A 26,542-nucleotide genomic window follows, 5' to 3' on the forward strand; every position below is an offset into this window, starting at 1 on the left:
TGTTCCCTTGAGATCCTAAAAGGTGTTATTTTTAGGCTGAGCTTTCTTACAAAAAGCCCTGGACACAGTTTTTTCTTTTCTTGGGGACTGCATCTCAAATGAAAAAAACAAACAAAACAAACTCTCTCTCCCTGATTTTGAACCACACTGCTTATTTGGTCCATTGTAGCTATTTCCGGAAGGGGCCCTTCTTCGGCCTGGCCTGCTTCGCCAACATGCCCGTGGAGAGCGAGCTGGAGCGCGGAGCACGCATGAAGTCCGTGGGCATCCTGTCTCCGTCCTACACCCTGCTTTACCGGTACATGCACTTCTTGGAGAACCAGGTTCGGTACGTGGCTTAGATACACGTGCGGGGAGGCAGCAGGGATCTGCCAGCTGGTGTCTTGATGAGTCCTTGGCGATCAAGGTTGGGTGCCAAAGCAACAGATGCCTTTCCAAGAACATCCTCGACCATGTTTCATGCCTCAGGTGGTGGTCTTTTTGTTTCAGCTAAGGTATCACCTACTAATTCTTCATACTATAATGAAAGCTGGGGTAGATTTTGCCTTATTTTAACAGTCATCCATTTGGTCTGATTAAATAATTTGCTGCCATGTGCATGACCTTTGTTTCCTGGAGCCATGATAATAACCTCCTCACCCCAGGGAGGCAAACAGATGCTTAATTTTTTTAAGCCTAATCATTTATTTAGGGTAATTATTATTACTTGGGTAATAGGAAGGGAATTTTTAGCAGAAGCAGCAAAACTATTAGTCATTTAATATTCTTTTTCATTATGTAAGTACTCCAATTTCATTTCAGATTTTGAGGGAGAAATCTATCCCTGATCCTTTAAACGCTGTTAAAATTTTAGTACATTTGCCTCCTTTCTGACGTGTGTGTGTGTGTGTGTGTGTGTGTGTGTGTGTGTATACTATAAAAAATATATCCTTGGCATTATATGATATATATACATACACTTTTATCTCCTATACTTTTTAAATATATCATTATTTTGATTGTTTTATATAACAATCTCTCTTGATCATTATCTTTGAAACAACATGAAATTTATTGTTTGTGGGGGGGAAACATGTTTATTTAAAAATTCATATAGAAATACAAATGAATTTTTAAAATCCTCCCAAACACTCAGAGAGATGTTCATTTTTTAAAATCCTCCCACTCAGCGAGAGATCCATTTTCAATATGCAGTGAATACCATTATAAAATAGAAATAATTTTATAAAAGTGACATTAACATTTTATGAGGATTTAATTTTATCAAATAGCAGGCTGTTTTCATGAAATATATTTAATTTTACTTGTATCTATTAGGAACAGAGTAAGTGAAACTGAAGGAATTGTCAGACTTTAAGGGAATATATATTTTTTCACAATAAGATATCTTATTTCTTGATCTCTTCCTCCAAAGTTAAGAAAAAAGATGAAAAACATGAAGATGCGGTATCATTCTTATTTTTACTGAGGAATAACATGTACAGTAAAGTGCAGAAATCTTTGTATAGGTGTCATTGGTTTTTAAATTGCATTTCAGCTGTTGACAGAGTCCATTATCTTATACTCCTTCCCAGCTCTTCTCCCCTGCTTCCCATCTCAATTTTTATAGTTTGCAAGATCTATTACATGAAGTTCTATAATTATAATCCCCTCAGTTCTTAACTCTCAGTTGTAGATTTCTTACCTCTTCCAGGACTCGACATGGCTTACTACATACAGTCCTGAATTCCAACATGATTTATTTCTTGGTTGGTTGGATTTTGCCATAAAGCACTTTCCCCCCCTCCCCCCCCCATGAAAGGATTGTGAGTGCTGCCTTCTCTGAGGTCTTACCTGCTCAATCATATTCGTCTGTTACCTGTGCTCTCGAATGGTTATAGGATTCTTGAGTCTTTTTTCATCTCAGGATGCTGCACAGAATGCTGGCCTATCTCCTAATATTAGTTGTTTTGGAGAAGTTGTTTCTGTCTCGGTACCTTAGATTCTTTCTCTATCTGTGATGTTTCTGAACTTTTCTTTTTCTGGGATAGTTTGTCCCCTTTGATATACAGATATGTCTTTTATTTTTAATTTCAGGAATCTTTCCTTCTATAATAAAACTAGAGGCCCGGTGCACGAAATTCGTGCACGGAGGGGGGTTGTCCCTCAGCCCAGCCTGTACCCTCGCCAATATGGGATCCCTCTCACAATCCAGGACTGCTGGCTCTCAACTGCTTGCCTGCCTGCCTTCCTGATTGCCCCTAACCGCTTCTGCCTGCCAGCCTGATCACCCCCTAACCACTCTGCTGCTAGCCTGTTTGCCCCCAACTTCCCTCCTCTGCCGGCCTGGTCACCCCTAACTGCCCTCTCCTGCAAGGTTGATCACCTCCAACTTGGTCCCTCTCAACTGCCCTCCCTTGCAGGCCGGGTGCCTCCCAACTGCCCTCTCCTGCTGGCCATCTTGTGGTGGCCATCTTGTGTCCACATGGGGGCAGGATCTTTGACAACATGGGGGCAGAGATATTGTGTGTTGCAGTGATGATCAATCTGCAGATTACTCTTTTATTAGATAGGATAGAGGCCTGGTACAGGGGTGGGGGCCAGCTGGTTTGCCCTGAAGGGTGTCCCGGATCAGGTGGGGGTTCCCTTGGGGTGTGGCAGTCGGACATCCCTCTCACAATCCCCCCTGAGCGAGGGGCCTGTGGTGGTTTGCAGGCCGGCCACGCCCCCTGGCAACCCAAGCAGAGGCCCTGGTATCTGGAATTTATTTACATTCTACAATTGAAACTTTGTAGCCTGGAGCGGAGCCAAGCCTGGGCTCCTTCCGAAGCCGGCAGCCATTTGTGTTGGGGTTATAATTGAAACTTTGTACCCTTAAGCGGGTGAGCCCGGCCAGGGTGTGCGAAAGCTTTGCTTCCCCTGTTGCCGGCGGCAACCCTGGCCTGCTCTCTCAAGCTCCATTCTGCCGCCATTTGTTTGAATTTGTTTACCTTCTATAATTGAAACTTTGTAGCTTGAGTGGAGGCTTAGGCCTGGCCAGGGCAGACGGAAAGCTTGGCTTCCTCTGTTACCTAGGAAACCTTGCTCTCTGTGGCTGTAGCCATCTTGGTTTGGGTTAATTTGCATGCTCGCTCTGATTGGATGGTGGGTGTGGCTTGTGGGCGTGGCTTGTGGGGTGTCGGAGGTATGGTCAATTTGCATATTTGTCCATTATTAGATAGGATATTCAAATTTTCCTTTTTCAGGGGTACCAGTCATGCATATGTTCTCTCTGTATTATCATTTTGATGATTTTAATAGCTCTATAATGCTAGAGCTGGCCTACAATTTATTTTATTATTCCCTGGGGCTGAGGATTTAGCATGTTTCTAACTTTTTTTTTTAACTGCTTATCTGTGTTTTAGAGCTGCAGTGAACACTGCGTGTATCTTTTCTCTCTATTTGAAATATACCTCAGTTTTGAGTCTCAGAAGTAATATTATGGAGTAAAAGAAAACATTTATCAGATCCTGACACTTTTAAAAAATTATTATTCCTTTTGAAAATATTAATTTCCCAAATAGGCAGTACCTTATACAATTATACAAAGATATTAGGGCCCTGGATAAATGGTGATAAGAGATACAATGGCTCAAATAAGATAGGAGGTTCCTTCTCTCATGGAACAGTCTGTAGAGAGGCAGGTGGTCAGGGCGGACAGCCTACCGTCCCACTTGGTCGTCAGGGACCCATGCTGCTTCTCTCTTAGTATCCCACCAAGTTCTCAGTGGTTTTCTCTGTTCTGAGCTGCCCTCAGTGTTCAGAGCTGCTCCCAGTACTACGGCTGCATCCGGCCCCCGGGGGACAGGGAGGCCTGGGAGTTGCCTGCATCACTTCTCACTCCGTTGTCATGTCCTCAGTCACAGAGACACCTCACAGCAGAGGAGACTGGAAGGGCCCTTGCTAGGTGGGTGACCTTGCGACCAGTTAAAATTCTGGGGCTTCTGTTACAAACAGGAAGAGGGAAGAATGGATTTGGAAGGGAAATTAGCAACCCCTGCTTCCGTTTGGCCCTCTGGCTACCTGGGCACCCTTGTGGACTCTTCTTCCCACCCCAAGAGAGACATTGCAGAGGCTCATTCTGTTAATGCCTCCGGGCTAAAACCGAGGGTTTCCATGTGATCTGAGACAGACCTTTTCATTAGGTGAGGACATGCTTCTCCTTAGGAAAAACCTATCAAAGAATAGACAGATTCGTCCATTCCTCAACTCCCAGATACAATATAGAAGCTAGAGCGGAAACCACCATATAAACTCCTTTTGGAAAAGGGAAGAGTGGGAAGCACAAGCAGTCGTTAGTCCGTAACAGCAATGAGATTCCACTGAGCAGGATGGCAGGCGCCTTGTCCCGACAGAGCGGATGCCCGTGGCTAGGCTTTGCTTCTGCTCTCTTAAGTCATGTCCACTTCCCTCCTGACCACTTCCCAACCACTTCTTGAGGCTGCCCAGTTTTAGAACACATTTTCTGCTGGTGTAGATTTGGGGGTGTCTAGTGGTTTCTTTGAGGGTTGAAAAGTCAGACTTTTACAGGCCGGTCATGTGACAATTTATAGCTCACTAACAACAGCAAGGAGCAGTCAACATTCTGTTTCCCACTGCTGCCCCTCAGGTGATGCAGGGCTTGTCTTCCAAGTTATTGAAGTGCTAGCAATTTTTATGTTCCAATATAACAAGGGTCACCAGCTTTCTTTTGAGTCTGCAATATCTATTTTGTTACCCCCTTCCCTTGCCAGCTGCTAAGCCAATGCCACATGTGGTTTTGACACTGTGGCAACTCATTTCTAGGTGTCATTTTTTTTGCTTTAGCTAGGCTACGTTGCTTTAACAAAGAGATCCAAAATACAGCGAATCAAACAAGATAGAAATACAGCTCCTTTTTAGCATGATTGTCCCAAAAGGGAGAAGCCCTCCAGGATGGTAGGTGGCTCTGTTCTTCTGGGTCATCCTGGGACCCAGGTCTTTCTGTCTTGTCTTCTGCCATCTTCTAGAGAATTGTCTTCATCCACATGGTAGAAGCCTGCTGATCATTAGCATGTCGCATGTCCCAGGAACACATTGCTTCTGCTCGCATTCCATTGGCCACATCTTAAACACTGGCCACACCTTACAGCAAGAAAGTCTGGGAAATGTGGTCTTAAACTTGGTGGCCATGTGAGCAGCTAAAATTTGGAAGGTCCTATTACTAAAGGAAGGAGAGAATGGCAGTCTCTACCACTAGCAAACAATTAAGTTGGTACCCAGTTCCCACATCCATCCAATTATCCCAGTAATCACTGTCAATTTCTCATGTATTTTTCTAGACCTTGTGTATGTGTCTATACAAATACAAATGTAGATTCTCATTTCCCCCTCTTCATATAAAAGGTGACATGCTCTACATGTTTTGTGCCTTGCCTCTTTCATTAAACACTATATTTGGAAGGTCTTCTCATATTTCATATCTTCAACGATGTTTCTTTTTTGTTTCTTACAGTTGTAAATGTGCCCTGTATAGAAGAACCAGGTTTTCTTTGTCAAGTCTTGTATTGATAGGCACTTGGTTCTTTCCAGTCTTTTGCCATTTCAAATAACGCTGCACTGAACACCCATGAACAAGTATCATTTCATAAGTTAGCAGAATATGTGTACATTCAATTCCCAGGAATAAAACTAGTGGTTCAAAGGGTATATGTATTTATAACGTTAAGAGAGATCATTGCATTGCTTTCCGTAGAGATTGTACCGTTTTGCATGCCCAAGGGGGTGCTGTTTCCTCGCCACATTGCCCACACAAAGATAAAAGCTTTGAATTTTTGGCATTTTGATAGGTAAAACATGGTGCATGAGTAGTTTTAATTTGCATTTTTAAAAAATACATTTTTATTGATTTCAGAGAGGAAGGGAGAGGGAGATAGATATAAACTTCAGTGATGAGAGAGAATCATTGATGGGCTGCTTCCTGCATGCCCCCTACTGGGGATCGAGCCTGCAACCTGGGCATGTGCCCCAACTGGGAATTGGGAATCGGGAATCAAATTGTGACCTCCTAGTTCATAGGTTGATGCTCAACCAGAGAGCCACACCACCTGGGCTGCATTTTTATTCTTACAAGTGAGGTTGAGTTTGAATTATTTGTCTTTTCTGTGAACTGTTCCCATACATTTGTTTTGGGTTGTTGGCCTTTTAAAAATTAATTTATAGGAGTTCTCTGTACAATGCGAGATTTGTTCTTTGTGACATAAATTGAAAATATTTTTCCACTTTGTCATTTATTGTCTAACATTACTTTTTTGTCATGCAGATTCTTTCCTTCGGTGAGTTCATTAATCTTTTTTTCTGGCTTTTAGATTTTGAGTTATAGCTAGAAAGGTGGTTGAAGAAGGCTTGAGGTAACACGAGAGAAGAGACTTGAAAGAGAGACTATGAGGAAAAGAAAGAAGCACCGTGAGGGAGGCCCGGGTCTAGGCAGGGGAGATACTAGACTGCAGTCATGACGTTTATATAAACTAACCAGACTTGATTTCTGAAAACACCTAATCTCTGTTTTATATTCATTCTTATTTCTGATATCCCAAACTTACTTATTAGTGGTTCATCTACAACTCCTTTCTGTGACTCTTCCTTAATAATCCAAGATGCTAGAGAGCTGCTTTATAATAAAACAATGAGAAAAGGAAGAGGGAGTGTTGTAAAGTGAAAGAGTTAAGACACGTCACTACATTTTGGGACCTTGCTTAGATCTTGATTCATACAACCAACTCAAACAACATTTTGGGGACAGCTGGTATAATTTGAATGTGGACTGGATACTAGTGTATAGTAAGGTATCATTATAAATATAGGTGAGATAATGGCATGGTGGTTATGCTATTTTTTTAATTAGATTTTATCCATTAGAGATGCCAACCGAAGTATTTATGGGTAAAATATTATAAAATATTTAAAACATTTCAGGAAAAAGAGTGGAGGAGAACAGGATATAGATGTAACCATATTGATAAAACATTGATCATAGTTGAAGCTAAGTGATGGATAGAGGGTTTATTATTTTCTTCTTTCTACTTTCTGTGTATAATTCAAACTTTCCATAGTAAAATGTTTAAAAAGACTAAATATAAAATTTGCATATACTTAACATAGAAAACTTGGAAAAATAAACACAAAACCCTAAGAAAAAAAGAACATGACACCACCAGCCAGACATATCTACTGTTAACATTTATATCCTTCTAGTCTTTTGCCCTTTTATAAATAAGCACATACATGTTAATTAAAAAACAACAACAAGTCATTCATTATCTAAATTTTCTAACCTTTTAGTATATAATAACTGAGTCCTCACCGTCATTTTGGTGGTTTCATTGCATTTCAGCATATAGATGATCACAATTTATGTAACTATTTCACCATTTGGGGGCTTCTAGATTGTTTCTTATTTTTTCACCACTATAAAATGAGCATCCCTGTAGGTAAATGATTGTTCACATCCATATATGGAGTTCTTTAGGCCACATTCCTGGAAATGGAACCCTAGGGTCAAGGGTATATACACTGTACAATTTAATAGACAATGCAAGTGACCCTGCAGAAGATGGTAGCATTTGGACCTGCACCAGCAGTCCGTGGAAATGCATGTTTTCCTGCACTTGCAAAGCCAGAAGACAGTCTGGTTCAGAGGGTAATGAACACTCCCAGCGATGGTGTAGTCATTGCCCAGCAGCATCTCTCATTCTTACGCCAGATGCCTTGTTGCTGGGTGTGGTGGGGGAAGGCAGGGAGAGCCGCAGTGGGAGTCTGCATGGTCTCATAAACGTCCGTATCTGTGAAGAGGTGTGCGTTTCTGGAGACTGCCAGTGTCTCTGGTCCTGCCGGGATCCTTGCTCTGGCCCAGAAGCCTGAGCTTCATATCAGTAGCATGTACTAGTATTGTGTCAATTACTCGTCAGCTTTTACCATGTCACGCCTCTTGGACATCTGCATGGATGCGTGGCCTACATTTCCACATGGTAATTGTTAATCTGTGCATCCTCCTAGGTAAGATCACCGTGGAGGTCTCCTGCATAATCTGTATGCCCCCTTTACCTTCTGAAACTGAGCTTTGTTGCAGCACCTTTCCGTTTATCTTGGCATTATGGTTTGATGATCAGTCTTGTTTATTGCAAAATCTGTAGTGTTTACATTTTGAGGCTTTCATACTCCAGTTGTTTACCAGTTACGCAGGTACTGCCAATGTGTGTTGATGTCGATGTTCATATTCTGCATTTTATACTCCTGCCCACTCCACTCCATCAGCTGGGAGTGTCTGAGGCGGTCAGAGGACAGGATCCTGAAGCCAGCTCTTTGTCTAAGGGACCCTGACTCAGAGCTTTTCTTTAGAGTCTTGGTTCAAGCATAGCACTTAATGCAGCCAAGCAGAACAGGCAGTCAGCAGAGCAGCCAATCACCAATGAACCGAGAAAGTAACAAAGCGTTACATAAATTACCCCCTTTAACGCGGAAAATACAGTACTAAAAAAACAGTAAACGAATCTCACTCTTCTCTTTAGGGAAATTAGGTCCTAATGAAAACACCCTTGAACATAATCTTGTCTTTGTGTTATTTTGTATTAATCACACTTGCATCAGTTTGATACATAGCCCTGAAGAGTGTCTGAAATCTGCCATCTGCTCAGATAGACAGACACAACTGAGTGAGTCACCGCGGGTTTCCCATCCGCAGGAACCTTTCTGTAAGAGGGAGAGAAGTGATGATAAGTTCCCTGGGCAAAGCTTAAAGCAGAGTGTACAGGAACCCCCGAGTTAGAGAGCTATTACTCAGGAGACACTTATTTTAGTAATCATTCATTGAAGGTAGTTGATTTTTTTTTTCTTTTTAAAATGTAAATTTGCCTGAAGGTCTCCTCCTGGGTTTGCCCAGAACTTTCCCCAAGCCCCTGGTTTTCAGCCCTCCCTGTGCGCCTGGCTAGCCGCTGCAGGGTCACTGGGACTGATGTGTGCCGTGACTGATGTGTCACAAATGGCGCCAGGCACCTTTTCTACTTCATTTACATCTCTAAGTAATCTAGGTGGTGCCAGTGTCTATTGAAATGTACCATCTGCATTTTAAGGAAGGAGAACGTGGGTTTTGAAAAGTGCAGTGGCCTGCCTGGGACCTCAAGGTGAAGTGGCAGCCGTGGCCTCAGGCTGGGGCGCTGGTCACTCTGGAGTGGAGCTGGTTGGACGATGAAAGTCTTGGGTCTAGTGGTTTGTGTCAGCATTTGCGGTCAGCAACACTGACAGTTTGGGGAGATGGCCTGTGTTAGTCTTTGATGTTCAGCCATAGAGGAGCCTCCCCTTGCTCGGTAAAGCTAGGTTTGGATTCCTTTTTGTTGCAGTGGGAGAAAATTGTAGGGTGCCGAGAAAGAACAAATGGGCTAAAATGGTGTAGGTGCCTCTCATTCCTCCCTATGTCCTAGGGTTGCCTTAACAAAGTACCAAAAACTGCGTGACTTAGAACAGAAATGTGTTTCCTACAGTCTGGAAGCCTGTACTCCCTGCACTCACGCATTTGCATGAAGGCAGGATCCCTATTGTCCAAGTGGTCCAGGGCCTCCAGGCAGCTTTCTTGATTTGGGGTCAGTTGGCAGGGCTGCCCACCACCAGGCCCTGCCATCCCAAGTGGGGAAGTGGGGAGGGGGAGGAAGAGATTCTGAGCTTTTTGTTCATTACTTGGTGCAGAAATTCTGAGCCCTTAGCGACATCCGATAATTGTTTCCTCTTGTTTGAAACACCGCTTCCTCTTATTCTCTCACAACAACAAAGCCGCAAGCATGATTTCTCAACAAAGAGCAGCTCAGAACAGGGATCGTGGTCTTCCCAGGCCCCCCTTCTCAGGCCCACAGCCAGGCTCTGGGAAGCCCCACACAGTGGTCAGCACACCTCGCCCAGGAACGATAGGCATTGGTCACAGTCTGAGAATTCTGCCTGTTCCCCATGAACAGGGGAATGCGTCCCCCACCTGTCAGGGAGTATCGGATCCCATGTTGGAGCTTTTCCTAAGGATCTCCTGTAATTCCCAAAGGGGCGTCCTGGGCAACCTCAGAAAGGGGGTCTTTCAGTTTATCAGGGCCTTTGCCCAAGTGTTGCAGCCCTTGGGATGGGGGCGTGGAGGCGGGGGGTGAGGGACAGAACTGTGGCAGCCACCAGGTCTCGATCTCACCCTGCATGTGCCTGTTTGCAGACACCAACTGGAGACACCAGGACACTACTCCCATCTGGCTGCCTTCTACGAGGACAAGAAAGGCGTGCTCCATGCTGGTCCCGGGAGGGGCGGCAGCCTGCCCCCCGTCTATTGGCTGCCTTCCATCCACCGGTACATGTACCCGGAGATGAAGGTGAGGTCTGCTGTACTCTCGCATGTCCTAGGCTTGTGTCTGCATACAGTAGTGCTTAGTTGTATTTTTAATTAATAAGGAATTTATGTCTTGGGCTCGTGCCCAACATCCACTTTTGATAGAATAGGATTGCTAACTAGCATTTGGGTTCTTTTAAAATGTAAAGCAAGTTATCTTAAACACTGCTTTCTAGACCCTTCAAAATCTTTGTGCAAAATCGTATTGATAGGCCAGTTGGGGTGGATTCTGGGAGGGAAAGAGGTGGGTTTGAATCTATTGATTCAGACATTTTAAAGTCAGACATTTGAGCTAACGATGAAGAGTTAAAGCAGGTATCACTTTTTTTTGTTGTTGTTACAGTGTTTTGGATATTGCTTTATGTGTATTTTTTTCTGAAGTACTTTGCCTTTGTACTAGGATATATTTGTTTACAGTTAACAAAATACCTGGACAAGTGTTAGGTGTTGGGAGGGAAAAAGATGACTATGAACTTGTGACCCTGTAGGTGGTCACAAGATACTTCAGAAACCTTGACCTTCCTGATAGAGAAATTACATCATGAGTTTAAGGGAGAAATCAGGGAAGGCTTTTTGGAAGAGGAGGTGATCCCTGACGTGTTTGGATAGGCAGAAAGTGAGGGATGCTGACTCCAAACTGAGGGAAGGCATGGCCAACAGTGGCTCCCAAATTAATGGTTTAAACCAGTACATATTTATCATCTCACCGTTTCTGTGGGTCAGGAATCAGGCACGGCTTAGCTGGGTACTCTGCTTCATGATCTCTTTTGAGACTACAGTTAAGGTGTCAGTCAGAGTTTGAATCTCATCTGAAGGCTCGACTGGAGAATTGTACCCACTTCTGAGCTCACGTAGTTGTTGGGAGCATTGAGTTCCTTGAGGGCTTTGGACTGAGGGTCTCCGTACCTTACTGACTGAGTGACAGGCTCCTGTGTTTACCATGAAAGGAGAGATGGTTGCAGTTGAAGTGCAGTAGACTGTTCCGCCAGCAGGCCCTGTGGGTCTTCCTCCCGGTGACCTCAGAATGCAGGACCACCTGGTTACTCAGGTACCTGGACAGCACAGAGCAAAGCCCTCAATAGCATCCTTGGAGGCTGAGGGGCTCAGAAGCGGCCAGCAGGCTTCGCAGAGACCTCATTCCGCATGGCAGCTGGGTCCCCATATATTTGGGGACCTAATTTGGGACCCTTTGCTCATCATTTTATACTTTCCAGCACCCAGTAATGTTTGTGAGTCAAATATTCTCGCTGGGGTGTACTGTCACATCAGATACTTCTATTTATGACTTATAAGAAGTTTTGTTCAGTTCTGTTTTCCCAGCACCTGTCTCTCCTGAGTAAAGTAGTTAATGACCCTTGAACTCAAACTTCAGTGTGTCAGGAGAGCTGTTGAGTGATAGGCATCTAATTTAAAGATGAGACTTTGAAAGAGGAAACTATCACTTTATGTGGAAGTAACCATCCCTGCATCTGTTTGGTTATACTTTGGTGTTTATTTTAGAGGGGTTCACACCCGCCTGTATTGAATATTTTTTGTAGGAATATGTCCATTTCTTCTAGTTGACCAGTTTGTTGGAATAGAGTTACGATTCTTTGTATTTCTGCGGGGTCTGTTGTTATTTCGTCTCTTTCATTTCTGATTTTGTTTATTTGGGTCCTCTCTCTTTGCTTCTTGGTGAGCCTGGCTAGAGGCTCATCAATCTTGTTTATCCTTTCAAAGAACCAGCTCTTGGTTTCATTGATCTTTTGTATTGTTTTTTTTTTTTTTTTTTTTTTTTGGTCTCTATGTCATTTATTTCCGCTCTGATCTTTATTATTTCCTTCCTTCTGCTCACTCTGGGATTTTCTTGTTGCTCTCTTTCTAATTCTTCAAGTTGCAGAGTTAGATGGTTTATTACCAGTTTTTCTTGGTTTTTTTTTGAGGTAGGCCTGTAATGCTATGAACTTCCCTCTCAGAGCTGCTTTCACTGTGTCCCAAAGATTTTGGATTGTTGTGTTTTCATTGTTGTTTGTTTCCAGGATGTTTTTTATTTCTTCTTTGATCTTTTTGGTAACCCACTCATTGTTTAACAGTATGCTGTTCAGCCTCCAAGTGTTTGAATTATTGTGATTGTTTTTATTGTTTGAATATTTTTTGAATGACGTTTATAACAAGCTATTCCTCTCTTTTTATTTTTTCAGATCACACACCCAGCTGGCTGCATGTCTCAGTTTATTAAGTTCTTTGGAGAACAGATCCTCATTCTTTGGAAATTTGCCTTACTTAGAAAGCGCATTCTGATATTTTCTCCCCCTCCTGTGGGTGTCGTGTGCTATCGAGGTAACTAGAGGCCAATGTCAGAGGCTCTTCCTGAGTTCCCCCAGGGCAAATGCTTGAGTCCTTCCATTGTTGACTAAGTTCAGAAGGGTCTGGGCCATATCAAGGGAGAGGGCCAGAGTTTTAAGCCTGGTGTGACCTGGTTGGATCTGGATTTAGAATGTGGACTCGTGGCAATGCAGAAAATGCACTGGATGACGTACCAGTGGTGCCATGACAGATAAGGGTCTGGATTAGAGCAGAGAAGATGGATTGCAGTTAAGAGATAAGCTTGACAGCATTTGGTGCATGGTTGGGTTGTAAGGTTCAGATGTGTGTGAGGTTGTAATGGTGGAAGAGTCTAGGGTGACAAGGATGGTGGGGCCACCAGAGGAGCAGGTGGTGTGAGGGTGAACTTTGGACATGGTGAGTGTGTGCTGTGAGGCCTTCTCCAGATGTCCACCGGGCACTGGTGTAGTTGGGTCAGGACCCTGGGGAATGTTGGGCTAATCACCATGGGGAGAGGGAGGGAAGAGAGGCTCAGGAGGTAAACCATAAGGAGAAAGACAGAGGAGACTGAGGTGGGACTGTCAGGAGGGAGGGGCCAGAAGGTAGAGGTCATAGTAGGCGGGAATGTTGAGGAGGTCAGGTCAGCAGTGCCCCTCCTAAGCAAGCCCTAGTGCGGGGAAGACTGAGACCTGCTCATTAGGTCTCGTAGGCATCACTGGTGTGGCCAGGACCTCAGTTCTGCTGCAGTACCTAACAGGCTCCCATCACCTCCTTGGAATCAGGACCACCTGCTACTCAGGCGCCTGGGCAGCATAGAGCAAAGCCCTCCATAGCATTCTTGGAGGCTGAGGGCTCAGAGAGGGCTGGCCGACTTCGCAGACAGAAGGGCTGGGAGGGACAGACTCTACTCCTCACAGTCTCTGTCCCCACAGTGTACTGCTGCTGCTGCCTGGCCAACGTCTCCCTGCCTGGCCTCGGGGGCACCATTCCCGAGTCCAAGCCTTTCTTCTATGTGAATGTGGCTGACATCGAGAGCCTGGAGGTAGAGGTGTCCTATGTGGCCTGTGAGTACAGGGCCCTCCCGGCCTCCTGCCCACACGCCCCTGCCCTGAGTACCTTCCACAGCCTCCCAGCTCCCCAGGGGCTCTTCTCCTCAGGGGCTCGGGCTCCTGGGCTCCTGGGCTCCTGTTCCCCGGCAGGTGACGGCCTCTGGGTCCCAGCTCCTGCCCTCGGGTCTCACAGGCACCACAGAGAAGATTTTCGAGGAGAAGCGGGAGCTGTACGATGTCTACGTGGACAACCAGAATGTGAAGACACACCACGACCACCTGCAGCCCTTGCTGAAGATCAACAGCGCTGACCGGGAGAAGTACCGGCGGCTCAACGAGCAGAGGTAGAGCCCCGGTAGCCCCGGCAGCGCCCTCGGGGAGATGTCCCCAGGTGGGACTCCTGGGCCCGGTTCTCTGCCATCCCATCCAGCCCACCCCTCCCTTCAGAACACATGGCAGGCCTGGGTGATGGGCGGTGAGGAAGCGGGGCCCAGCACAGCCTCCTGATAGCATAGCAGATCTGTGTCGGGGGGCTGCTTTCTGTTGGACTTGAATCTGTGAAGCCCAGGGCAGAGGCAGGCATGAAGCATCTGGCGTGTGCACCGCAGCACTGAGCTGCCTCATAATGCTCCACAATTCACTGTCCTGCGAAACCAGTGGCCTCATTAGCATCCCACCTGATGGGCAAATGGGAAAGATGACCACTTGCTTGAGGTGACAAAGGACCAGACCCAACCCTGGATCCAGGGTTTGACTCCCAGCCCTATTTATTCCTGTCCGGCCCCTTCTCTCCCTGCCTTTGGATGGGAGCCTGCTCTGGGTCCTCCTCCTTCCTGGGTGGAGGTGGTCCGTGGACGCCCTCACGATGACCTAGCCGATGACAGAGACCTTGCAGCCCTGCAGAGTCTCATGGTGCTTCCCCACAACAGGCAGACGCTGCTGTACTCCCAGGAGGTGGAGGGGGACTACGGCCCGTGTGAAGAGGACCTCTTTGTGCTGTAAGTCGCTGGGCTAGGCTGTGGGGGCTCCCTGAGGGCCCCATTAGCACCAGCGCTGTAGGCCGGATCCCTCCCAGATCACACTGCAGTCCAGGGAGGTGCCTCATTGCTGCTGTCCATGTAAGAAACATACAAACCTGTAGGTAATTTTTGACTTTGAGACAGACAATTGCTGGGAAGCAAAATCTCAAATGCTCTGGAGAATGGCAGTTTTGCAGCTTATTTTATGCATTAGAATCAAAGGAGGAGACGGAAGGACGGTGCATGGAGCGCACTGACTGTGTTGTCCGAGCTACACGACAATAGTGGGCGGAGCTCACGTAAGGCAGAGTCAGACCTTTGCTGAGGAGCTGTGCGCCTGGGGTGGGACTGCCTGCCGTGACCTGCCCAGTTAGGGACTGGTGGTCAGACCATCCCGTGGGGTCACTCTTGGTCAGTGAGCTTGTCAGGCCGCCATGTGCCCCCGAGCTTGTCAGGTTTATTGCATGTCCCCTTTTTCCTCCCACTGCCCAGGGCACTCAGAGCTGGGCTCCATACCGTCAGCCCTGAACCCTCACATGCTGTTAGTGGGGGGCCCAGAGGAGTTAAGGAAAGAAGCAGGGGAAGGTCATTAAGAGGAAATGGGGTCCTGGGGTTTGTCCACTGCATAGGAGCTGTCTGTCCCTCAGGACTCAGGGACTTCTTTTCCACTGCTGCCTTTGAATAGAGCAGTCTTTGCACTGAATCTTATGGGATAATCTGAAAATTTAACCCTGGAACCTAATGAAATCATCCACTCCCAGATCTGTTGGTGGTCAGGGTGGGAGCCCCAGCCTGTATCCCTCAGAGTATCCATTTCATTCCTGAGCAGCTTTGAACTAGTGCTCAGTGAGGAGAACAGAGGTGCAGTCGCTTCCTTTGCCCCGTCCTGGGTGGGGTGTGGTCTCCCTGCACCCCGTCCTGGGTCGGATGGGGAACAGCTTGCAGCGAGAACCCTCTCTGGCTTTGGTGTTGAAAATGTAATATTGACATTTCAACAACGTGCAGGACTGTGATCCTGAGAAAGTGTACCTTCTAGCGCCCACTTACAAGCTGTTGAGGTGTCAGAGCACCTGGGAATGGTCTCCTTTGGCTGGGCGTTCGATGGATGTCAGCTCCAGGCACCTGGAGTTCCTGGGCGTCCACAGCGTCCTTGGGCATGAGGCGCCGTTGCAGAGCCCGAGAGCGCTGTGGGACACAGCCGAGCAGTCTAGACACCAAATGCCTTCTCTGGACACGGTTCATATATTCGTGTGGTTCTACAAATCAGTGACATGAGAGCATGCTCTGTGCATAATTTTTAAAAAGTAATCAAAGGGAAACAAACACCAAGGATGATGGTCAGCTGTGGCAGTGCTGGTTCCCGCAGCTTGGCTCTGTGTCTCCCTCACCTGTCACCCGCAGCCTTGCTGGTTTCAGAGCGCCCCATGCCCGCCCCAGCCCCTCAGAGCTGCACCTTTAACGTGGGCATCCGGGTCGGCCAGCGTGGCCTGCAGAGGCCCAGGCGTCAGTTGTTTCAGAGCCTCCTGCCGCCGCTGTTACCCAGCCCAGGCTCAGCAGGTGCATTTGTTTCTCTCTGAAAGTCCTGACCTCAGAACTGGAGCCCCAGTTGTTGTCTTAACTCCCCTGTGACTAAACAGAGAGAGGAACACAGCACAGGGCTCCCCCCCACAGGCCATGTTTAACCTTCTGGTCCCCTCTCAGCAGGCCATCGCTTGCTCAGAGATTCCCCTAATCATACCGGGATTAATGCCAGTGTTTTCTTTGCCAATCTTAGTTTTACTTGAATATCCCTTCCGTTTAACTTTGGTCCTGTTTTTTTTAAAAAAGAGATTTCTGATTTTTTAAACCATTGGAAGGTATATTCAACAAGACAGTATGGCCTGGTTCCCCAGGCGTGGACTCCCTGGTGAGCTTCTTGTCTTTTCTGCCCTCCCTCTTCTGTATCTTGTCCCGGGAATGCAGGTTTTTCCTCGAGCAAAACAACCGGATATTCCAGACGCTGCTGGAGGTGTCCGCCAGTCAAGACAAAACTCTGACAGCCGAGCATGCCCGGGGCATGGGCCTGGACCCCCAGGGCGACCGCAGCTTCCTCATGGACCTGCTGGAGGCCTACGGCATCGACGTCATGCTGGTCATCGACAACCCCTGCTGCCCATAGGAGGGGAGCCGGTGAGCTGCTGCGGGGGACTCCGCCCGGCCCCCCAGGGCTCACTTTTTATTAAGTGGACACAAAGGGATATTGTTTATACTTTCCAGCCGATGTAATTTTTGCCATTGCGTTCTTCCCTTGCCCCGGAGAGGTGAGATGAGACTGCCGCGGCTTTGTGTGCCGCTTCGGTAGGCCGCCGCAGTCTGCCACCTTCTCCCAGAGTTGCTGCCTGCTTTGGTGTCGGGTGTTCTCATCGGCGTTGACTCTCTCACCTCCTTGTTGAATGCCCTGAGATGCGGCAAAGGCCAAGTGTCGCTAGGAGTGGGCTGATCTCTGGAGACACAGGTGGACTGTTCCGGAAACTCTCTGTGGCCTGTGGCCCGCGATGGATTCAAGGATGAGACCACGTCTTCCCTAAGTGTGGTGGTGGGTGTCCCGTGGCGGAAGCTAGACCAGGTGACCTTTCAAGGTCATCAGTTCTGAGAGTCCAGTCTGGGGGTCAGAATGATTTTCCTGTTTATTAAGACAAATCTGTGTCTTCCTGTGAGGAGAGATCTGAGTGGGACAGAAGGATGTTTCTGACCCCAAGTACGAGCTTCTGGGACAGGGCGACCGGAGAGGCTCCTTGTTAGTCAGCCGAGACTCCTCCCAGTTCTTGGCGGCCACTCAGTGTAGTATTCCTCTTCCTCAGAATCCCCCTCTCGGGATGGGTTGGCAAATCCATTTTCCAATTCAGTCTCCTTTAAGGGCTACCCATCCTCTTAGAATAATTTGGGTATTTTTAAAGACTAGCATTTGTTGCCCAAAGATGGAGGAATTGAGATGCAGGATAGAAGATGTGCCTTCATCCGGGTGAGTCCTCCAGAGGCGTGACCAGTAGAGCCTCGCATCAAAGCAGAGCCTCCCTGGATTCTGTGATCCAGCCGGGATCTGAGCTGGTTAACACCGAGCTGAGAGCGCGTTAGCGAGACTGTGGGCGAGCATGGAGTCCGCAGAGCTCCTCCTGCAGAGAGGACGTTCCTTGAGCTAAGTAACTGGGGACAGGGACCTATCAGGTTGTTAGCAAATATGACAGTGCCTTTCCCGGGAGAGCAGTCGGGAACCCAAGTATCAGGTGAGTTTCTGCTTTCCTCTCAGAGGTTTCAGTCCAGACAGCTCCCGTCGGTCCCTGCCTGTTTGCTTTGGCTGGGCGTTCGATGGATGTCAGCTTTGGTGACCTAGGAAGCCGGCTCCTGTGAGTAGTCTTAGGGCAGTAATTTAGGATTTTGACTTAAGGAAATAATTCCTTCCCCTGCCCCCTTCCTGCTCAGCTGTTACTGGAATAGCCGTCAGTGTATCGTGTCTGTGGCCAGGCTGCAGCCAGGCTAATGCACACAGCAGAGAGAAAAAACCCTCCAGTGGATGAGTCGCATGACTGAGCTCAATGTTTTCACTGCGGCTCCTTACGAAGGAATTCAAGGCTACAGAAATGCACACCTGGGACCGCCGACAGGCACCGAGCCATCAAGGCAGTGCCTTTTCTGTAAATATGTAAATAAGTGTGGGCATTGAAATGTAGACTGTGCAGTACATTTCTCTCTCTGCAGTCATGTCAATCGTACGTGTGTTCATAGAAGAAAACATCTGTGTGCAGGCGGAAGCTGCCCTGCCGTTTTCCTAGAGGAGCACCCTCTCACCCGGGGGCGGCCTCACCGGGCGAGTCCTGGTTACTGTCGGTGGTGTGCGAAAGGTTCAGGGGTGCAAAGCTGGGGGAGGGGTCGGAGCAGGGGTGGGGTGGAAGGGCAGGGCAGGTTCCCATGGAGGACACAGGCAGACACTGTTTCCGTGGAACTGACACGGGCAGACACTGTGTCTGTGGAACTGGGGAGTGTGTTGGAAGAAGGCTTTTCAGCACTTTGGCTCCAGTCTGTGTGCATGCGAACACTTGTGTCTGTGGTCTTGTAACTCGGAGCTCGGAAGTGCTGAGGTACAGGTGGTGGGGTGAAAACGAGGCTCCTGGAGTCCCCTTTGAATGGGGGTCAGGGGCTCTGGGCTTCGCTCAACTCCACTGTTGTGGGCAGCCATCTGTCTGGCATGTCTGTACGTCCACCCTCATGCCATGCAGAGGGCTGGGGTCTGGGTGCCCCAGTGGGGAACATATCCACGAGGCTGTGCCATGTCTTAAAGCATGGGGAACCTGGGCCCAGCTGACCCCCAAAGCAGAACCTGTCTGTCCCCTCCCTGCCTTCCTTCCCTGCCCTGCAGCTTCCTCATGGGGCCAGGAAGTCGGTGTGGTGCCACCTCTGCTTGGCTGACCAGCGTGTACACTGGCTCTGTATCACCTTTGTCACAGTTTGTCATCTCCCAAGCATTTCTTGCTTGGATTGAGATATGGAGATTCCCCTTTGAAAGCTTGTACTTGACTGCCATCCTCCTGTCTCCTCCCCAGTCTCGGGTGGGCAGCCGAGCCCAGCCTCATTCGCCGCCTGTTTCCTAGAGGGGGAATGAGTGTGTGAGGTCTGAGGCAGGAATCCTTGGGTGGCGGCAGCAGAAGCCGGAAGCCACCTGGGTTTGGTTTTAAGTGTCACTGTTGAAATACTGAGAAACCATCGCTATAGTTTGGAAGATGTTGGTGAGCATCCTTCGAGGTCCTGCCTTCTCAGTCTGTAAGCTCGGGGGAGGGAGGGCCCGCAGGGATGCCTATCGTGACCACTGACCTTCTGGAACCTGCTGGAAACCTAACCTGGGGTGTGGCGCCTTGACTGAGGGCCGTTGCTGGAGCAAGCCCTCCTGCCCCAGCTGTCCGGTCCCCTGGGCATCTTTCAGCCTGAGCTTGTGTCGTGCTGGGAGCCGTGAACCAACTGCTGACCTGAGACTCCTGGGCTGCGCTGACATCCTGAGATCGCGTTAGAAGAAATCCCAGGTCGCGAGAATCCTGGTGAGGCCTAAATCCAGGCGTGGGCTTTACTGCTGTTAAAGTGGGGTTTTTCAAGTTTGCAGGCTTGGCAGTATTCAGCGACCAGTTATCCTCTAGTCAGGACTCTCTGTGGAAGGAGTCAGAAATGGTCGGGCATATCTCCTCCTAATTAAAAAGTCCGGGCCATGTGGTTTGTTGAGAATTTTGTTTTGGCTTTCGTGGAGCATGACGTCCTGCCCAGGCTGATTGAGATGTATTCCAACGCAGGAGTCCCAGGTGGGGCCCTGGGCCTCAGTAAATTGTGACTGCCCTGAGTTAGGAGACATGCCTCCCATATCCGTCATGCATGCGACACCTCTTCTTGCATTTGGCTGGGGCAGGGAAGCCGAATTCATCGATGTATTGGTGGAAATAAGTTAGCATAGGAATTTGCATCTATAACTTGACCTTGTTTGGTTCCACGTGAAAGTCGCGATGGGGAGTTTAAGTGTAGCACAGGGTAATTCTAAATATGGTGTGTGAAGATTCATTTATCAGTGTAACGACCTGTGATATTTTAGCTAGAGGATAAAGACAAAGCTCAATTAAATCACAGCTGAATCACTGTTTCTCCTGCTGGTGGCGAGGAGGAGAAGCCAGCTATTTGTCTTCATACACTGAGAGCCCTTCAGGCACAATAAAAAGAGATTATTCACCTTTAAACTGAGGCCTTTAGGGAAACTTTTGTAAAGGGTAGTAACAAATTAACCTTTTAATGGTGGTATAGGAACCCTTCAGGAAGAGGCCAGGACCTCAGGGACCGTTTTGTTTTTCTAGTGTGTTTTTTTATGAAACTACAAGGCCCAGTGAATGGACTAAGATGCTTTCTCCAGGCCCAGAGCAGCTCATTCTTGCAGAGGTACAGGAGGGGAGGAAATCATAAGACAGTGTTCTGATGGGCAGTGAACTTGCCTTAGTGTGATGACAGAAAACAGCAAGGTAGTTAATCTGGGGACCAACACGCATGCACAGCTTTATCTCCGTTAGGTTCCTTGCTAGTGGGCGGAGGATCCAAGAAAAGTCCAGTCCCGGGCTTTCCCCAGCCCTGCTCAACTCTACCTAGTGTCCTGCAGCCAGTGAGGATCCTGCAGACCCAGATGCTTATATCCGCAGGCCCCGCCCCCCGCATTTCAGGAAAACTGTTTTCTGATTCAGGTCACGGAAGAGAAGGAGTTAAGAGCTCCTTTTACTCCCAAGTTGTAGATTTTTAATATTCAATTGTGTTACTAATATACCTCTGTTCCCAGGAGCCAGTGGAGTACTGAGTATTATGGGGAAAGGCTGTGAATTTAGTTAATGTTTTTCTTATAAGAAATTGAAGTTTATTTTTATATCAATATTACTGTGTGATGAAATGAGTATGCAGATGTTAGAATGGAAGGAACTTTCCAAACTGTAATCCTAGAAGAAATGGGCAGTTTGGGAATTTGGAAGCAACTGAGACCCCATAAAAGTTTTATGACTTAGATGTTTTGGAGAGTGAACAAGGACTGTGAAATCTTTTTCTTACACATGTGTTTTTATTCATTTTAGAGAGAGAAGGGAGAGGAATAGAGAGAGACACATTGACCTGCCTCCTTGTGTGACCCCTACTGGACATGTGCCCTGACCAGGAATTGAACCTGTGACCTCTTGGTTCATGGATCGATGCCCAACCACTGGGCCACCCTGGCTGGGCAGCACTGTGAAATCTTAAGAGCTCTATAGGAGATAGACCTGACAGTCCTAGGGAGGATGACATATAGTCCCCAACCTTAAGTAAAACGCCTGTACAAAGGGGGCAACTGTAATAATGCTGACTAGGCTTCCTGACTGTGGGAGGCAGTTTTACTAGTATAACTGGCACTTTAACTCACGTTTGGAGCTGGAGAACAGGGGCAGCTAGATGAAGCTGCACATTAAGCAAGGAAATCAGCATTTTCTTATGCCATATAGGTGACGATGGGGAAGTAAATCTCTGCTTTCATTTCTTCCGTTTATTATAGAAGCTCAGCGTAGCGTGGGCTTTCAGAGACAGTAGGACCTAAGTTCAGAAACTTGATTTAATTACTTACTGGGAGGTCAGTGGGAATCACCTGTTTGCTGTGGAAAGCCCAGCTAGACTGAAGATCAGTTTGCTTTGCTTTCTAAGGATAGCTGGGAAGGCGGGGGGCAGGGGATTACAGATTGGCCAGAGATGATCCAAAAAAGGACAAATCTACACAGAGGTCACTGAGTTAGTTGATTGCTAATTTGACATTCGAGTGAAAACTTCCTCTGGGAGAATTAAGCAAAGATAAAAGTATAAACAAATTTTTTCAGGAAGAGAGTTTCAGTCTAGCGTGCCCAGGAAGACCACGGTGAGGGGAGGTGTAGATTCTGGGTGTTTGTCAGACAGGGTGGGAGGGGCCATTAGGGGTACAGAGTAGAAAACAAAAGTAACATCCTTTATTTACCCCCAGCTTGTGGGCTAAACTTTTTGTGGGTCTGAGAAATAAACCTTTTCTGAAAAAGTTGTAGCTTTGGAAGAAAAGATTTTCCTATTTTTCCCAAGTTAGGAAAAGCATAGTGTCCCTTGTCACCTTAAATGTCCAGCCCTTATTTTGATTAACACCCCAGTATAAGAGTTATAGCAATAAGAGAAACTGAGTCTACTTTTGTTTCAAGTCTTTACCTCATCTTATGATATCTAAGTCAGTTGATAAATTTTACCCTGAGTACCACTGCTTATAGGTATGTTATTCTTGCTCTGTTTTCAATGATGATAATTTTAAAGGCCCAGAGAAAGTTGGGATTATCCTGAATTTCAAAGTGTTTCTTGAATTGATTTTGTTCTGTGGTACAAATAACATCTGTGTATATCATATCTGTATATATCTGAACCAAGTTGTGTGTAGAGAGGTTGATATAACTATATTTACAGAAAATAATTTTTACAATTAAAATTAACATTTTAACATGAACACGTGTGTGCAGTCCTTCACCTAGTGCCAGAAATGTGTCTGTAGTAGGGAGTGACGGCCCAATGCAAGAGCAGAACCCACGGCTGACCTCACTTCCCACAGCAGTGTGGGAAACACGAGAGCTGGGGCCTGTCTTCCTGGAGTCCAAGGACAGACATTCTCCAGGTAATGGGAACCAAAGCCGGAATAACTGCAATCCGGAGGAGCCAGGACCTCGAACCCATCAGACAACTTCTAGAGGAGGACCCCACAGAGACCAAAGGTTACTTTAAGATGTTCTACTATATTATATATATATCTATCATATGTGTGTGTATGTGGACACGAAAGTTTTAGTTTTATTTGATTTTTAAACATAAGGCAGTAAATTGCTAACATTGTTGATGTGTTTTTAAGCCAGGTTCCTATTTTCCAAGCTACATGACCATGATATTACCTACTTCCTAGGGCTGCTATGAGAACTGAATGAATCAGTTGCTTGTGTAAAGCACCAGACACGTAGTAATGATAACCGTGCATGCAAAAGGCTTTACGTTAAATTATTTAATAGAAATATCCTTAGCTTGTGAGTGAAGCTGGTCTGACAGAAGGTTTGTACTAAACAGGAGGCGAGGGGCTCCGGTTCTCTGGATGCCTCAGCATCCCAGGTGTGGCGGACAAGGATGACCCTCTCCTGGCTGCACTGCGAAATGGCCTTTGCATGGACATTATATGGAAGGACAAGGCAGTAGATAAGGAAACCATAGTCTCACGGATATAGTTTAAATGGGGGCATATTTATATTTATATTTAAAGTGACTAAAAATAGGAATCTGGATTAAATATCCTCCCCAATGCTAAGTTCCATTATTTCGATGGAAGGAACAGAAGCACCGACACACACACATGCTGGTTGCCTACCAGATTCTGGCTGATCCTTTATACTGTATTCTAGAATCAGGATGTGCTCAATTCTCTGGCTCATGTGGAAACTTTTTCCTTCTACCACAGCATCTCCTCCCCTCCATGGGCAGTGTGAGTAGATGATCCTTACTCTGCTTGTTCAGACCCACCTGTTATTTATTTTGCAGAAGCACAGCTTTCAACACCTCTCTGAAGAAGGCATAGGTAAGCCTTGTTTTCTGTGCTCTTCACACATCGGCGTTCTGTAGCTGCTTTATAAAGCAGGGGTGAGGGACGTCCAGCCCTGCCAAGGTAATTGTAGGCGGGACTCGAAATTCAGTAAATCTAGGAGCTTTTTTTCAAAGCAACATACTTTTTAAGTTGATAATTGTGTATGGCCCTGAATGATGTTATAAATATCCAAATGGCCTTGGCAGAAAAAAGGTCCCCAGCCCCGCTTTAAAGCATCAGACAGCAAGGGGCTCACAAGCATACGTGCTGCCCTGAGGCTGGTCCGCCCGTGGTGAAGGCCTGCCAGGCCCCCTCCCACTTGACAAAAGAAGGCGTGCTTCTCATCCACCTCACTGAGGTGCTTTGCCCTCTAGAATACAGAACTCAGGGGCACTGAACAAGGGTGATGGTGAGATTAAAAGTAAAGGAAGATGACTGGCTAACAAATCCTTAGCAGACCAGGGAGTTTCTAGTTCTCTGCTTTCAGCCAACTAAAGGGAGATGTCGGCAAGCTGCTAACAGATCCCTGATTTTTGACATAGAACAGTGTTGTGCAGCTCTTCAAATTCCTTTGATGTGCTTAAATCTATAAAAAACGGAACAAAGAATATAGTGTTCATTCCTATCCCATTTTAGCTACAAATAATGTGTTTTGGATAAATGAAATAATTAGGATAAAGAACATTCTAATAAAATTAGTTAAATCTTAAAATTAGTTAATTTTTAATTATCAAATTCTTTTTATCAATTTTATAAATATAACATTTACTCTGTACTGAGTTAACACTTAACTAAAAAAATTCAAGCATAAAAATAGATTGCATTATGATAGCATTCTTTGCTGAAAGTAGTATGGAAATATACATACAAGGAGAAAAAATTTAAAATTTTCAACTAATAAAGAACTTATTTATTTTTTTTTGTAAATGGATATGTTTAAAAGAGTGAAGTAACGGATTTTATTTCAAAATATCAATATTTACAGGACAGCAGAAAGTACATGCTTTGGCAACTTCCCATGAAAAATTTTAGATGTCAACTTAAAGTGGGACGGGACACCTGGTTTTGGAAAAACTTCTAGGAAGTACACGGCTTTACAACACTGTCCAGGTGAGGCTGGGGGTGGCCTGGAATACAATTATCTGGGGAGGGAGGGAGGCTGCTTGTTAGGAAAATGCAGATTCCTGGGCTCCATCCAGATTGAGTTATGTAGGTTTGGGTTGGACCCCAAGTAAGTCAATTTTCAACATGCACCCCAGCTGGTTGTCATGCAAACTAACATTGAAAACATTTAAGAAACATTACTTAAAAAAAAACCAAAAAGGAGTATTTTACAGTATTTCAGCCCAGGCTGAAGAGGGAAACACCTCACCTACAGTTTAGGGTTGAGAATCGACCTGAAACAAGCCAAGTCAGAGCTCACCAAGCAGCGCCCAGGGGAGGCCTGCAGTCAGGACTCGGGAGCAGAGGTCCTAGGGTAGCCAAAGGACAGACGGAGGGAGTCTGGGAGCCTGTTTGCCACTGCAGTTGTACTTGGAAAGATGACAAAGTGTACCCTAGTCCTCCTTCAGCCGCTGAGGGTGAGTGTCCTTGAGCTTAGCTGGGGGAAGGACTGTCTCACAGAGTCGAAAGCATGCGCTAATGGAAAGCAGGTGCACAGAGCAGACGTTGGGAGGCAATGAGAGAAGGGCAGAGGTACTTGCCATGGAAATGCCCTGGGGATCCTCTGACAACACTGTGGGGACAGCTGAGGCATTTGTTCCCTTTTGGTCCCACTGGTGGCCTCAGTGCAGTCCTGGGGGCCCCGTCTCCTGGCTGCTCACGGGGCTGAGCTCGGCAGCAGCTGCTCTCTCTTCCTCGGGTCACAGAAGAACTGCAGTTTCCGGGGCAGCAGCTTCACCTCCACAGGCATCGCCTCGTACTCCTCACTGTCGATGCTGAAGGAGCCCCCTGTGCCCTGCGAGGAAGAGAGTGTTCAGCAGCACCAGAGCAAGTCATTCATCCTCAGGATTTAGTCTAATGTTCTTTTAGGAAAATATTTCCGTGTCTATTATGGGCATCATGCTGGTTCTGGAAATATCCCAATTCCGCCATCCATGAAAAAGGTTATTATTTTTTTTTATCTCTATCTCCTACCAGAGTATTTTGGGATTTGAGAAGCAAGGTTACAATCTTCAAATATATATTAAAAGACAGGGGTCCTGCCACATCTTGGAGGAAGGAATTCATAAATATATTCACGTTGCAGGTCCTCCTCTGAGAAGTGAGCAAGACAGCACATTCTCCTCGGAGAGCCATTATGTCCACCTGACTGTTCAAGGTTCCCTTTAGGACTTGCTTAGCTCTGTACTTAAGGTGTAGCAAGCACCACTGCAGAGTCTACCTGCTTTTCCCTGTCGATGCATTTAACTCGACGTTTCTCTGATGAAACTGTGGGGCACTGCAGTGCTTCCTGGGTAAAGCAGGACAGTCTGCAGCAGCTTGTCTCCTGTGGCGTCACTAATAGAATAACCTTACAACTGAGATGGAATTTCCCACTTTTTCCCACTTACATAGATTATTCTTCTAGGCTTGGCATTTCACAGAAAAACTTAGTGCCATTCCGAAAACTGCTTCCAGATCCTTCATGACAAGTGTGAAGGTA

General features: G+C 46.6%; 2 protein-coding genes across 10 annotated transcripts in view; one reads left to right on the forward strand and one right to left on the reverse strand.

Annotated features, from left to right (window-relative positions):
- DENND11 (DENN domain containing 11) overlaps positions 1 to 24,983 on the forward strand; it is a 44,166-nt gene extending 19,183 nt beyond the window's left edge. The window contains exons 3-10 of one of the 3 annotated variants that reach the window (XR_013814319.1): positions 170 to 328; positions 10,217 to 10,370; positions 12,568 to 12,706; positions 13,609 to 13,755; positions 13,934 to 14,084; positions 14,670 to 14,738; positions 16,722 to 23,892; positions 24,884 to 24,983. Coding sequence is in view for 2 of the 3 variants with exons in the window: in XM_079786537.1 (XP_079642663.1) it covers positions 170 to 328; positions 10,217 to 10,370; positions 12,568 to 12,706; positions 13,609 to 13,755; positions 13,934 to 14,084; positions 14,670 to 14,738; positions 16,722 to 16,917 (1,015 nt within the window). In the remaining variant the exon portion in view is untranslated. Of the gene's footprint in view, positions 1 to 169; positions 329 to 10,216; positions 10,371 to 12,567; positions 12,707 to 13,608; positions 13,756 to 13,933; positions 14,085 to 14,669; positions 14,739 to 16,721; positions 24,491 to 24,883 lie in introns of those variants that run through there. The other 2 variants (XM_079786537.1, XM_079786538.1) reach the window with 2 other exon arrangements.
- A 725-nt stretch (positions 24,984 to 25,708) lies between these two features.
- The window catches only part of AGK (acylglycerol kinase), a 72,416-nt gene continuing 71,582 nt past the window's right edge, over positions 25,709 to 26,542 (reverse strand). For all 7 annotated transcript variants that reach the window (XM_079786544.1, XM_079786541.1, XM_079786540.1 and 4 more), the window contains one exon: positions 25,709 to 25,855. In XM_079786544.1, the coding sequence (XP_079642670.1) occupies positions 25,718 to 25,855 (138 nt within the window). In that variant the 3' untranslated portion in view covers positions 25,709 to 25,717. The remainder of the gene's footprint in view (positions 25,856 to 26,542) is intronic.

The sequence above is a fragment of the Cnephaeus nilssonii genome (assembly GCF_951640355.1).
Source record: "Cnephaeus nilssonii genome assembly, chromosome: 12".
Taxonomy (NCBI): Eukaryota; Metazoa; Chordata; class Mammalia; order Chiroptera; family Vespertilionidae; genus Cnephaeus; species Cnephaeus nilssonii.